Source organism: Equus przewalskii, chromosome 8 (assembly GCF_037783145.1).
Source record: "Equus przewalskii isolate Varuska chromosome 8, EquPr2, whole genome shotgun sequence".
NCBI lineage: Eukaryota > Metazoa > Chordata > Mammalia > Perissodactyla > Equidae > Equus > Equus przewalskii.
In genome coordinates, this window is record NC_091838.1 from 81,954,588 (window position 1) to 81,968,752 (window position 14,165).

Sequence of the window (14,165 nt, forward strand, 5' to 3'; positions counted from 1 at the left end):
CTCCCAGTCTGCTCCTGCATCGTGGCTGGTGGGCTTGGGGGATGGTGGCTGGGTGGACCCTACCTGGGGTCCTGCTCAGTGACCTCTCTGAGAGGTATGGTCAGGAGGGAGGGCCCCTCGGTGGGGGGATGCAAGGCCTGGTTGAGCCATGTGGGGGTGCCTGGGGCAGGAGTGGGGGGACATCACTGCTTTGCTCCCACCTGAGGTGGAGGCCCCAGACTCTGTGGAGACAGGTAGGGTGTGTAGCAAAACCCCACCCCAGGCTGGGCAGTGACCTTGGTCTAACCTCGGCCCAGACCCCTGACCCTATTCTAACCTGGAACCTGCCCCCTGACCGTCTAACCCCTGACCTGTGCCAACAGGTGACAACTTCCGGCTCAGGAGGGCATGGTGTGCAGTGGCGCTGGGCCCCTCCCTGCCCAGGACCCTCAGCCCTGAGGACCCGTCCAGGGATCCTGGGCTGTAGAGCCAGGCCATCTGCTGTTGCCGTGGGGTCTCGCCAGGTGCCCAGCAGCTGTGGGCGGTGAGGTGGCGGGTCAGCCCTGCAGGGAGAGACCTGTAGTCGTGTGGCTTCCTTGGGCCTTTTCCCTGCTTTCTTTCTGGTAAACATACACACACTTACGCACGCACGCACGCACATGGGAAACAGCCCGCTGCCCCAGGAGGGCCAGTGTTTGCGAGCTGTTCAGGGTGCCCGCGGCTCTCTTTCCTCACCTGCACTTCGAGCCGAAGCTCGCTTGGGGCCGTGGAGGCTCGGGGCCGGCTGAACCAGGACAGGATTCCTTCTCTCAGCCTTTCTCCCCTGCTTGGGGTACCCCCCATGTACCCCTCCCAGGATGGGGCAAGGGGCAGCGTGTGACATCTGGCACCTTCCCTGAGCTGGGAGCAGCGGTGGAGGTGGCCCCTGCCTGTCTGGGGTCCCTGGCTAAGGCTGCGGGGGCCCAGCCTGCCTGGTGGGCATCTGCAGAAGGGGGCACGGGGGGGGGCAGAGGTAAGAGGTGGGGGTGGGGTGGGACTCTCTGGAGGAGCAGCTAGGAGTGCAGGGGGCCTTGGGTTGAGCCCAGTGGCTGGAGGGGTCGGCTGACCACTGGGTCACTGCTGGAGGGAACTTGGGGCATCTGGTTTGGCTGCTCATGGTGCAGATGGGGAAACCAACGCCAGTGACGTGCCCGAGGTCTCGCAGCCCGTCCTGGGCGGGTGGGAGTGGGGCTGCGCTCCTGCTGGGTCCCCTGGCCCGGGAGCTTTGGGGCTCAGAGAGGGAGAGACAGGCTTAGAGGTGCTTGATGCCTGTCTCTGTGACCCAGAGGTGTCCCTCCCCGGGGCCCTGTCACAGCGTGACCCCACTCCTGGCCACCTGTGCTGTCACCACCTTGGCATGCGGCTGGCTGCCGGCCCTTTGACCGTCGTGGTCTGTCCTTGCTTCTCGGAGCTCTGGAGGGCAGAGCCCGGCTTGTGTCCCTCCATGCCGCTAGTCCTGTGGGTGCGTGGGGGAGGCGGTGGCCAAGGGGCAGAGGCTGATCAGGGCGGAGGTTTCCGTGGGGGCCTGGAGAGGTGCTGAGGTGGCTCCTGCTGTGCATGGGGCTGCCACCCCTCACCGCACTGTGGCCGGCCCTCCGCCCTCCGTGCCCGAACCCCTTCCCTGAGGACCAGCCGCTCCAGCATGATCTGGGCTCAGAAATGCCCCAGAGGAGGGGCTGGCTGTCCCGGGGTGGGGGGTGTGTCAGCTGATCACAGGCCTGGGGGCCCAGGCCCAGGGGGGCGAGGCCCATGTTACCACCGACTGCCTCGAAGTCTGTGTCTTGGGGTTCAGCACGCTCCGAGGTTGATGCTGAAATCTGAAATCCCCTGTCCTTCTGTACTCCCCTTGCCCCCCGGCCCTGGTGGCTGTCCTGTCACCTCAGGGCCCTGGGTCAGCCCTGGCAGGAGGTGTCCTTCCTTTGTGTTCCCAGGTGGGGAAACTGAGGCCTGAGGAGGGTCACTCTCTCAGAGGGTCCCGCAGGAGGGCCCGGAGAAGCGTGGACCGTGCTGGGGTGCGGGGGTCGGGCAGGCTCAGGCGGCAGGGGCTCTGATGACCCTGTTCTGCTCGTTTCCTCCTCCCCGCAGACATTGCCTGCCGCTGACCAGCCTGGGATTTATGGAGAGGGCCTCGGGGGGCAGCTCTGAGCACTGCCGCGCCCAGCATCGCCACTGCGCCTGCTGCTGAGGAGGCCCTGCCGCCGGCCTCCCCTCGCCCCGCCGCGCATGGCCCCCGCCCGGCCCAGGGCCGGCCCTGCCGCCTGAGCCCACCTGCCTGCCCGCCCTCCGGACTCCTGGGACCCCGATGGGGTAACGGGACGGCGGCCGCGCGTCGAGCCGCCGGCGACCCCCCCCAGGCTGCCCTGTCGGGTCCGTTCCAGGTCGTTTTCCTTTGATCCTTGGGGTCTGGGGCCCGCCTCTGAGCCCGGGGGCCGGCCGCCGTCCACCGATGCCCAGAGGACGTCCCCGCCAGCGCTCGGAGTCCCCGCAGGCTTTTTAAAGGGTTCTTTGCTGAAGTTTTTTTGGTTGTCGTTTTTATTTTTGCCCCCTGCTAATCCCCGGCTCTGAGAGGCAGGAGCTCAGACTGGCCGTTTTCCTTCTGCGGGCGCTTTTTTCTTTTTCTTTTGTAAGGCGTCAGGTTCTCTTGTTTCCGTGTCCCTACGCCAGCCGCATCCTCCCCCCTCCCGAGTATTTGCACAATATTTGTGCGGGGTATAGGGGGCAGGGTTTTTAAAAGGCATTTCCTCTCTCTCGGACAAGCACAGGGATCTCCTTCTCCCCAGATTCTGGGGGGCTGCCGGGGGTGTCTCTTGCCCGTGTCCCCAGCGCCCTCCTGGCCCCTGGCCTCACGGGGAGCCATGGCTCGGATGAACCGGCCCGCCCCCGTGGAGGTGAGCTACAAGAACATGCGCTTCCTCATCACGCACAACCCCACCAACGCCACCCTCAGCACCTTCATCGAGGTGAGTGGGGCCCGCGGACGTCCAGCCCCGGGCCTCCCGGGAGGCGTCGACAGGCCGGGGCTGGCCGGGTGGGGTTTAGGGTTGTTAACCCACGTGTCGCGCCGGGACCCTGGTTAGAGGACTTCCGGGGCCGGCCGCGAGACATGGGAGTGTCCTGGGGAGCACGGGTGTGGGGCTGTTGGGGGATCAGCTGGGCTCCCCAGGGGCCTGCAGGGTGGGCTGGCGTGAGGGCAGGTGGGACTCCGCACTGCGTGAATAGAGGCAGGGTCAGAGACAGGAGGCGGGATGGGCATCACCTCCTCAGGGCATCGTCTGTGGCTGGGGCATCCTGAGCCCTCTGCTGGCCCTTCCTTCGGCCTCGGTGCAGAGGCTGAGCAGGAGGGAGGCGGAGAGATGCCCTGGGAGGAGAGGCTGTGGACAGCCGGGAGACAGGCAGATGGGGGATGGGGCACGAAGGCTGGCTGCACGGCCAGCCCAGGCCACAGGGAGCCCCTGGGCTCTGGGGGAGGCCTGGGGGCTTTGGGCACATATGCTTGTGAGGAGGGGCTGGGCACGAGTCCAAGCTGGCCACAGGAGAGAGTGGCCACCGTTCCCTTGGGCGTCGGCAGGAAGAGATGCGTGTGGCTCCTAGCCACAGCGGATGGAGCAGATGTGTTTGCAGAGCCTTCAGCTCTCCATGTGGCCTCCCCTAGGAGCCTGGCCTCTGCAGAACTCCTTGCTGTTTGCAGAGCTTGTGGCTGTGTGTAGGGCTGTTTGTGACCTAGACTCTCAGCCCTTCCCTCTGCAACATGAGATAAGCCCTCATGGGTGCTTGTCATAGTTAAACAGGGACCTGGGCATGAGGAGACCTTGACAACTGTATAGTGGGAGGCAGTGGGCACTCTGCCATCAGGGGACCTGGACCCTGGACACTGAGCCAGGTGCCCTACAGAGGAGTGCTGCCTCCTCACAGCTGAGACCCTGAAGATAATGGCAGGACTTGGGGAAAGACTGAGCACAGCACTCAGAGTGTGACCAGGATCAGGGCTCAGAGTATGACCAGGATCAGGGCTCAGTGTGTGAGCAGGGTCAGGGCTCAGAGTGTGAGCAGGGTCAGGGCTCAGCCTATGATTAGGGTCAAGCTCAGCACATGACTAGAACTGGAGCTCAGCCTCTGGCTGGGGTCGGGGCTCAGAGGGTGTGTGGGCTCAGGGCTCAGTGTGTGGCTAGAGTTAAGGGTCAGTCTGCGTGAGGGTCAGGGCTTAGCATGTGACCCGTGTCAGGGCCATGTGCGTGACTGGGGTCAGGGCTCAGCCCTAGGCTGGGTGGCTGCACCCTCTGTGCAGGCACAGAGGGATTCTGAGGCACCCCACAACCTCCAAACCCTGCACCCCCTCCTGCATTCTCAGAATAGCTATGTCCTGGCTGTACTGTGTCCGGTGTCCCCATCGCATGACAAGCAAGGTCCAGCAGCTGATTCCTCACCACTCCCAAATTAGCTGCTGGGAGCAGGTGGGGTGGGAGCAGCCCCTGCACGTGGCTTCATGGAGTGGACCCTCTCCCCTGGTATTAATATCCCTGTGCCTGGCTGTGAATTCCCTTGACCTTTTCCCTGGTAGCCTGGGGCTTCCCCACTGGTGTGCAGGGCCAGAGTCCCTCCCAGCCGCCTCTGAGCGGGTGCCTGCCTTGCCGCTCTGAGGCCCCTGCCCGCTGAGGCCTGCCCCTCCCAGGCTCTGAAGGCCCCAGTGAGGGGTCTGGCCTTGCCCTTGACTGGACTCTTCATGCACCTCTGGCTGGATGGTCTGCTCACAGCGGGGACCATGCAGGGGCCCGTGTGTGGGCTGGCAGTGTTCTGTCCCTGCTTGGGGACCCAGGAGCTTTGACTGGAAAGTGGGGCCTTGCTGGTGCCATCTGGGATTCTGAGCGCCCAATAGGAGGGAGGTGATGTGCTGGGAAGCAAGGCTCATGGTCTCCATCACCATGAGAGTGGGTGGGGACGCCACCCCCCGTCTGTGGGGGTGGGGGGGGCCAAGGGACAGTTGCCCCAGAAGCATCAGGAAAGACTCTTCCACCCCCGGCAGATCATTGAGTGTGAAAGTCCCGCACCAGCGGTTCAGGCTCGGCCTCAACCTTCCTGTTTTGTTGAGGGGGGTACGGCTCTGCCCTGGGGGCCTGGTCAGGGGATCCCCACCCCTGAGCCTTGCCTTCCGCCTCCTCCCTCCCTGCCAGGACCTGAAGAAGTATGGGGCCACCACCGTGGTGCGCGTGTGCGAAGTGACCTACGACAAGGCCCCACTGGAGAAGGACGGCATCACCGTCGTGGTGAGGGCCGCATGGTGCTGGGTGGGCTGGGGGCGGGGGCTCCCTCAGCCTGGGCAGTGAGTTTCGTGCCCCCTCTCTGTGACGGAGGCACACGTGGCCTTGCTGCGTGCCACCTGCCACTTGCCTGGTCCTCGTGCATGGTGGGCACATCTCAGGGAGTCCCAGGTTTCTGATTGTGTGACCTTGTAAGAGTCCCCTCCCCTCTGCAAGGCCATTTTCCACCTCTAGAGTGGGCGGGCCTGTCATGGCCAGCTGGCTCAGGAGGCGGAGCACAGCCCGCACTGGCCCAGCCCCAGCCCACGCAGCCAGCCCTCCCCCGTGCTGGCACTGGCAGGCTCTGCCACGCGCCGCGGCTTCTCAGCCTCGGGAGAGCCCGGCATGCAGCTCTGCTGTGGGGAGACTGAGGCTGGGGTCATTTGCTGTCTGAGGCCAGGCCAGACTGTGGCAGAGCTGGGGCGGCTCGGGGAGCGGCACTTTAGTAATACCCCTTCCTGGTGCGTCCCGTCCAGGTGAACACCCCCTCCAGGTGCAGCTCCCCTCCAGGTGCAGCTCCCCTCCAGGTGTGCCCCTCTCCAGGTGCAGATCCCCACCAGGTGCAGCTCCCCTCCAGGTGTGCCCCTCTCCAGGTGCAGTTCCCCCTCCAGGTGCAGCTCCCCTCCAGGTGTGCCCCTCTCCAGGTGCAGCTCCCCTCCAGGTGTGCCCCTCTCCAGGTGCAGTTCCCCCTCCAGGTGCAGCTCCCCTCCAGGTGTGCCCCTCTCCAGGTGCAGCTCCCCTCCAGGTGTGCCCCTCTCCAGGTGCAGTTCCCCCTCCAGGTGCAGCTCCCCTCCAGGTGTTCCCCTCTCCAGGTGCAGCTCCCCTCCAGGTGTGCCCCTCTCCAGGTGCAGTTCCCCCTCCAGGTGCAGCTCCCCTCCAGGTGTGCCCCTCTCCAGGTGCAGTTCCCCCTCCAGGTGCAGCTCCCCCTCCAGGTGCAGCTCCCCTCCAGGTGTGCCCCTCTCCAGGTGCAGCTCCCCCTCCAGGTGCAGCTCCCCTCCAGGTGTGCCCCTCTCCAGGTGCAGCTCTCCTCCCGGTGCGCCCCTGTCCAGGTGTGCTCCCTTTCACGGGCTGGGTCTGACCCCATAGTCCTGCCTGGTGGAGAACACAGCCCCACTATGCAGACAGCCCGAGGCTCAGAGGCCACCCACAGCCCCCAGTGGCTCCTGCTGGCTCCTCTGCATCTGGGCCTGTCTTAGGGCCTCATCTCGCTGCCTGTGTTTGGGGCCCTGTTGCTGGGCAGCAGGTGCCACGGGAGGGTGGGTGGGCACACCTGGCTGGTCCCCGGGGTGGCTATCTGTGAAGGCCGTGGGGAGGGACCCTTGGGGCTGTTTCCTTGGTCCCCTGGCCCTGGGGAACCGTGTCCAGGCGGAGGGCAGGCGGCTGTGCTGCCACATTCCTGTGGGACGGGCTGTGGGTTCCTGGTGTCTCCCCAGCGCAGGGCTGCCCGCCTCGGGCTGGAGGCATGGAGCGGGAGACGCGGTCCTGTGTCCAGCAGGCCCCACCTGGCTCTGCTCGGGCCTCGGGCTCCTCAGCCCTTAGTTATCACTTTTCATTCAAGGACCCACTTATGACCCGTGTTACTGTGTGTAGTCACCTCTGATCGTCAGTTTGGAGTGGTGGTCTGATCGTCAGTTTGGAGTGGTGGACGCAGCCAGAGCTGGGGTGGGGTTGGCCTGGCCTGAAGCCGCCTCCGCCCCTGCCTGGCTGTGTGGCCCCTGGTGCCTCACCTGTAAGGCGTGGGTGCCTGTGGCCACGAGGTGAACCCGTGGGAAGCGCCTGTCCGTGCGGGGTGCAGTGCCCTTTCCTGCCCGCCCGCCGCAGCACAAAGGAGGCCGTTAGACTTAGGGGGCCCATGCAGATGGCTGCCCCCCGGCATTGCCGCTTCTGGAGGCTGGGGGCGGGATTAGCTGGGCCTGGGGATGTCTCCCCGTCAGCCTGGGGAGTGGGGCCCACCTAGGTTCACCCCTGGTGCCTACAGCACTCGTTCTGGGACCGTGCCCCCTCTGCGTCTGCTGCCCCAGGCCTCGAGCATCTCTGTCCTCACTGCCTGTGCCCTGAGCCCGGCCCGGCCCCCCCTGGGGCGCCTCCCCTCGCCTGGGACTGGCGGAGGCGGGTGGCACAGCTAAGTCTTCAAAATGAGCGTCTGGAGAGGCCGCAGGTGGAGCTGACCATGAGGCACCCTGGCCCCCGAGTGACGGGCCTCCCCCTCCAACCCTCTCTTCACTTCTTCCTGGTCACCGGGCTGGCCTGCTCTGTGTGGCCGTGCTGTGGGCTGGGGACGTGGAGAGGCACGGGGCAACCACGCTTGTGGACCAGACCCTTTGGGCCTGCTGACCCGGAACCTCTCTGACCCTAGAACCACAGTGCGGGCTGTCAGGAAGGGCGAGTAGGGCTCCTGGGGCTCCCGAAAGAAAAGGGCAGAGCATTCCCAGGGGGCTTCCTGGAGGAGGGAACAGCTGCGGTGAGCAGAAGAGGGTGAGGAGGCCGCCCCTCCGAGTGACCTCTGCCGCCCGCTGCCTCCCACCCTCGGGGGCTCCTGAGTGCCCTGACCCTGTGGAGCCCGCAGGCCGGCGGCCTGGGCCCCGCCTCTCCCCCCCACCCTCCGTCGGGGTCCTCACGCTGCTCCCCTCTGCAGGACTGGCCGTTCGATGACGGGGCGCCCCCTCCCGGCAAAGTGGTGGAGGACTGGCTGAGCCTGCTGAAGGCCAAATTCTGTGATGACCCCGGCAGCTGCGTGGCTGTGCACTGCGTGGCCGGCCTGGGACGGTGAGCAGGGGGCCGGGCGGGGCTCGCCTGCCCTTGGGATCTTGTGGTCTGACTTGCTGTCCGGTGTGGGTCTGAGCCCGCATCTCACGTGCCCTACTTCCCAGAGGGCGCCCGGACATGGCCTCCACCACCTCGCGGCAAGGAAGTCCTTCCCGAAGTCTGACCCCATTCTCTCCTGCTGTGGTTGCAGCTTTGTCCCTGCACTTGAGCAGGAAGGCACTGCCAGCACCCCGTCCCCAGACCCAAAGACCCCTGCCCCCACCAAACAGCCTGGCTTTGCCTGAAAGGACCCAGGCAGGGGAACCCCCAGTTGGCAGAGGGAAGACCAGGCAGGTGGGGTTGGTAGAGCATCAAGCTCTTAGCCGGGGCCACACCCAAGCTCGGCTGTGCTGTTCTCCTTCAGTCCTCCCAGCAACACATTTTACACACAAGGAGCCTGAGGCACAGAGAGGTTGCCTGGTCCACCTGAGGTCACACAGCAGAGATGGGAGGGAGCAGGATTTGGACCCAGGAGGTCGGGCTGAGCTGTGAGTCAGTGCCCACCATGAGGGACTGGGGGGCGTCTGAGCCATCCTCGGCCGTGAGGGTGAGGGCATCTTCCATAGGCGGCCTGTCAGGGGAGGGAGGTGAGGGGGGCAGAGCTTGGATGACTCTGCCGTGTGTCCCCAGGGCTCCTGTTCTCGTGGCGCTGGCCCTCATCGAGAGTGGGATGAAGTACGAGGACGCCATCCAGTTCATCCGACAGTGAGTGGCCAGCCGGTGGGGGAGGGCGGTTGGTGAGCGCCTGGGGGTGTGGGTTTAGGGGGCCCTTATCCTGCACTCCCCACCCTGCAGGGGCCCGGCGCCTTATCAGTGGGCAGTCCTGACCCCTGGCCCTGGGGTGTCCTCTGAGGTGTTCCCCAGTCCCACCAGCCTCATGTTGTGGTACCAACACAGCCTCCAGGCCACGAGGGCCCCGCAGTCAGGCCGCTGGGCTCCGAGTGAGGCCTGTGCCTGTGTGTGTGGCCTGCCGGCGGGTGCTGGGCGGTGTGATGAGGAGAGGCTGCGGTGAAGGCCCAGCCGGTCCCATCTCGTGGCTCAGCCCGGAGAGCATCGGTTAGCCAGGCCGGGCTATGCTGAGTAACGAGCAGGCCCAGCCCCATCTCTGACAGTAGGGAGTCGGGCAAATAACAACTCTTCAGGCCCCGTGATCCTGACATGGGGATGTCACTCCTCTCACCTTCCAGAAGAGGAAGGAGCCCCAGAAGCCATCCACTCCAGCCCTTCGGTGACAAACAGAAACCCACAAACCTCTCCCGGCACCTTGTCCACTCTGCTTCCGCACCCCTGGGGATGCTCACACACGGCATCCTTGAGAGCTGCCCTTGTGACTGCCCCCCGTGGTCCTGGCCGGCCCTCGTGGCCCCAGTCGGCCTCTCCCAGCCGCCCCTCCTCGGCCCCCATGGAGATGTCCAGGCCCACTGCTTCCTTGTGGCCCGCTGCTCCCGGGAGAGGAGGCCCGGCTGGTGCAGGGGTCCTGGGGCGACAGCAGGGACGGGCGGGGCTGACTGCAGAGGTGCTGGTGCTGCGCTGGCCCCAGCCACCCTCCAGCCCCATCCACCGTGTGTGTGTGCGTGCGACATGTACCCGCAGCCACATGCACGCACTCTGGAGGCTGTGCTCCCCCCTGCGCCTCTGATGGTGGCTCCCAGGGCACAGCCATCGTGTTCTCCCCAGGGCAGGCTTGTTTACCAGCCAAGCCTCCAGCTTTGCGTGCACTGGTGAGCATCTGTGCCTGCAGGAGCTCTGGCCTCCTTAGGGAGCTTGGCACGTGCACATGCGCACACACACATACACACACTCGCGCACACTCTTTTCTATCTGTGAGCTCACTGCAGCTCTGTGAATGGGCATAGATCCCAGGAGCGGCACCAGGGCGAGGGCTGGGCATCCCCATAGCCTCCCCTCACCCCACCCCTCACTGAGCCTGGGCTGGTCCCACTTCCTGTGGCTGTGGTTCCCTCACCCCGGGGTGCGTGAGTCAGGGCAGGCCGGGCTGTGCTGAGTAACAAGTGGGCCCAGACCCTGGGGACCGAGAACAGCCCAGGCTAGTCTCTCACTTCTGTGGCCTGACGCGGTTAGCAGGGGCTCTGCTCAGGGACCCTGGGATGCCGGCCGTGGGGGCTGCCCCATCTCCAGCACTGCTGGTCGCTGGGCCGGAGGGACAGGGCGATCGTGGAGCCATACGATGGCTCCAAAGCTTTATCTGGCAGACATGTGTGTCTCTGCCACTCATGTTTCATTGGCCGAAGCGAGGCCATGGCCATGCCTGAGGTCACGGGCAGGTGGGGAGGGATGGCTCCAGAAGTGCTTGGTGAGCAGCCCAGGTGCCCCCCGCACCCCATCCCCTGAGGTCCTCCCCTCCCTCCCAGACAGTAGAGGTGCCAGCTGCCCCCTGTGGCCCTCTGGGAGCCCATGGCCTGGGGGTGGGTGACAGTCGGGTACACATGGGGCCATGGGAGGGTGGGGACCATGGGGGGATGGAAGCCAGGGAGTCAGCCTGGAGGAGGTGATAGCCAGGTGAGTTGAAGGCCAGCAGGGGTGACTGCAGGGGGCCGGGGAAGGGGGATTCTGGCAGCGGGAACAGCCTGGGCAAAGGATGGGCTCTGCTGGCCACGAGGACCCGCCCCAGCCCCGCTGGACTCTGGGCCTCGAGCCCCTTGGGGCAGGTCACGTGGCCGAGCCCGGGTCCCGCCCGATCCGCACCCTGGTCCCTTCTCCCCAGGAAGCGGCGCGGAGCCATCAACAGCAAACAGCTCACCTACCTGGAAAAGTACCGGCCTAAACAGAGACTGCGGTTCAAAGACCCGCACACACACAGGACCAGATGCTGTGTCATGTAGCTCAGGACCTCGCCCGCGGGGGCCCCGCCCTGGCTGCCTGCACCTCGCCTTTCTCCGGACACCTCAGCGCGCCTGCGTCCGACTGGTCCAGCGCGCCCGCACGCCCTTTGCTGTGTCTGTCCGTCTGTCTCTCCCTGCGTCTGTCTGCCCGTGTCAGCGCCTTCTGGACCCCTTTCCCTTTGTCTCCGTGCCCTCCATCTCTTCATGTCTCTCTGTCTCTGTGCCCAAGGCTCTATCATCTCTTTGTCCTCGGCTCTCTCTCTGTGCTGTGTGTCTCTGTATCTCTGTGTCTGTCTCTGTGCTCTTGGCTCTCTCTGTCTCTGTCTCTGCTGTGTGTGTCTCTATCTCTGTCTCTGTGTCCTGTGTCTCTGTGCTCTCGGCGCTCTCTGTCTCTCTCAGGCTTACTGGGGGCCCCCGGTCCCTGGCCCTCCCGCCAGCACCCTCCCCACACTGCCCCGGGCAGCTCTCCTCTCTGGCCCGTTTGTTGGGGGACAGGTGTGTTTTTTGACTGCTGGGGGCCCGACCCCTCGTCTGTGGCCCCTCGCCCCGACATGTTCATGGCACCTTAAATTATTGGGTCTGGGCGGTCACATGTTCCGGACACTCGAAGGCAATAAACAGGTCCCTGTGGCTGTGTGTGCTGAGAGCCGGTGCGCGGCCGTGCAGGGTGGGCGGGTGGCCCTGCATGGTGCGTGGGGCCCAGGAGGCCACTGTCCAGGGCTGGACCTGCTGGGGCTCCCCCTGGTGGCCACGCCGGGTCCCTGTGCTCCAGTTCACAGAGTGGCCTGAGCCGGGCCTGCCCTGTGCCGTTTGGGGGACCTGGGGCAGGGAAGGCCAGGCTGGGTCCCCAGGTTCTAGCCCCCTGCAGGGAGGGTGGGTTCACTTGGTACTTCCTTGGGGCCTGTGCCCAGCAGGGTGGCCGCCCTGTCCTGCCTCCACCAGGCATCCTCCTTTCAGCCTTAGATGTCCAGAGGAGGGAGGGGGTGATGGAGGCCGTCTCTGCTCGGGTGGGGGGACACGCCCTCTCATCAGCCCAGGGTGGGGTGCCTCGGGGGCTGGGTGTGTGGGGGCCTTGGCCTGCCTGAAGGCACAGACTGCCATGCTCACGTGGGCCTGGGGGTCGGCCCCTTCCCAGGCTGAGGGAAAGGGTCAAGGAGTGGGCGGAGGTGGGAGGAGGAGCCCAGGGCTGGTCTGGTTGGGAGCAGAGAGGCTGGGGGCGGTCTGCCCCAGGGCCCCCACGCACGGCCACCCACCTCTGGACACCCCCCAGAGGTCTTTACTGATCCCTTTTCGCCCAGTTGCTGGGACCTCCTGGCTGTCGCAGCCCCGGGCCCCTGTCCAGGCGGCCTCCTTGCCTCTGCCACCTGGCCTCCTCTTCCTTGGGGCCCCATCCCGGCCTGCTCTTCCATCTATCTCACCCTGTACCCTACACCACGCTGGGGTGGGTCTACAGGGAGGGGCTCTCCAGTTCCCCAGGTCGTCACTCCTCTGTTCCCAGGGGAGGAGGGGGGCCCAGGAAGGGCAGGCCTTGTGCCCAGGGCTCACAGCGAGGCCTTGGCAGAGACTTGTGTCCCCCGGGTGTGAGTGCCCCCTGCCTGGGCCCATTCCACTAGTCCTTGAAAGTTGGCCCTGGGGTGGCTGTGTGGGCTGTGTCTTCCCTGGGGCCCTGGGCAGGTGGCCAACAGGGACACAGACCCGGTCCGTCCCTCCCCGGCCTGCTGCAGCTGGCCTGGCCGTGAACTGTCACACTGGTGCCGTTAATGGGCACCTCCCGTGCCGGGCTCTGGAGGGCCCAGCAGCCCTGCCTGGTAGGAATCCAGTTCCTTCCCGCTTCCAAACACGGTCTCTCTGTCTCGGTTCCCTGAGGGGCTAGTCCAGTCACTGCCGGCTCCAGGAACCCACTGGGTCAGTGCCTGTCAGCTCCCAGCTTTTACTAAACCAGACTGTCCCCAGGGAGAGTGAGCCAGCCGGAGGGGGAGTGTGGAGGGCAGCCTACCTGCCCACTGCCCCACGGCGGCCAGAGGGCAGCTGATGGCTGAACCAGGCAGGCATCCCCCTTTAGGGGACATGGCACCCCTGACCTGGGACCACAGCCACCAGGCTGGACCAAGAGCACCCTCCCCTCGGCCCCTTGGTGCCGATGGAGCACACCCACCGCAGCCAGGGGGTGGGAGCAAGGAGGGGTAGTGGGTGCTTGCAAAGGTCAGTGGACAACATGGGGAGTCGTGAAAAGGTAAGACCACCCACAGCCCTCCTTGGGGCGCCATTCAGAGACGGATGGACAGACGGACGGACAAGACGGGGCCGCAGACTCCGGCCCTCTCCCGGCTCCTCCAGCTGCACCACACGGTCATTTCCTCCTTTCCCCGAACACATCCGAGAACACAAATAAATCTGGTGCGTGCTCCATGAAGGTCACTGTATTTTTTTCAACCCACCATCCAAGTTGTGGGGCCTCCTCTGTGCCAGCCCCGTGCAGCCACATCGCTGCTCTGAGGGGCTCACAGTCTAGAGGGAGTCGGGGGTGACAGGCTAGGGGTCTGTCTAGTGCCGGAGGGGTGCCCAGCCTCAGGAGGCGCTGATGAGGCTCCCTCCAGCAGGGGACACGTAGGCTGGTCCTTGAACAGTGGGGTGGTGTGGAGGTACCGAGGTGGGTGCTCCAGGTGGGAGGAGCTGCCTGAGCAGAGGGGTGGAGGGGACCAGTGTGAGCACTTGAGAGAAAAGGCATGTGGGCAGGCTGGGCAGGAGCACCCCATTGGAGGCGCAGCCGGCTGGTCTGGCGGGGATCCCAAGAGAGACAGCCCGGGGGGTGGGGCCCTAAGGAGAACTCCGGCAGGCAGGAGACGGGCCAGCTGCCTGCTTCACACGTGGGAAAACCAAGGCTGAGAGGGGCAGGGACTCGGCTGAAGGTCAGGCGGGTCTCCAGGTGGCTCCCAGGGAGTCAGGGGACATGGCCAGGAAGGGCTTGAGCCCTCCGAGGGGTCTCTGGAGGAAGGTCTTAGTACCCATTTTACAGATGGAACAGCTGAGGCTCAGAGAGCTGAAATGCCTCAGCCACAGAGCTCGTCCAGAGTGGGCCAGGTCCCACTGGGAAGGTGTGACTCTGTGCCCAGGCTGGTTCTGCTGCCACCCCCACATGCCAACCCCGAGTGGGCTCAGGAGGATGGAGGTGGGGGCGAGGGAGACCAGCCAAGGGGCCTCTTCC

At 65.5% G+C, this 14,165-nt stretch overlaps 1 protein-coding gene across 10 annotated transcripts in view; it reads left to right on the forward strand.

Annotated features, from left to right (window-relative positions):
• PTP4A3 (protein tyrosine phosphatase 4A3) overlaps positions 1-11,590 on the forward strand; it is a 36,958-nt gene extending 25,368 nt beyond the window's left edge. For 8 of the 10 annotated variants that reach the window (XM_070631118.1, XM_070631117.1, XM_070631112.1 and 5 more), the window contains 5 exons: positions 2,104-2,978; positions 5,187-5,279; positions 7,948-8,078; positions 8,748-8,822; positions 10,843-11,590. In XM_070631118.1, the coding sequence (XP_070487219.1) occupies positions 2,874-2,978; positions 5,187-5,279; positions 7,948-8,078; positions 8,748-8,822; positions 10,843-10,960 (522 nt within the window). In that variant the 5' untranslated portion in view covers positions 2,104-2,873 and the 3' untranslated portion in view covers positions 10,961-11,590. Of the gene's footprint in view, positions 1-362; positions 504-2,103; positions 2,979-5,186; positions 5,280-7,947; positions 8,079-8,747; positions 8,823-10,842 lie in introns of all 10 variants that reach the window. The other 2 variants (XM_070631116.1, XM_070631115.1) reach the window with 1 other exon arrangement.
• Positions 11,591-14,165: the final 2,575 nt, after the last annotated feature.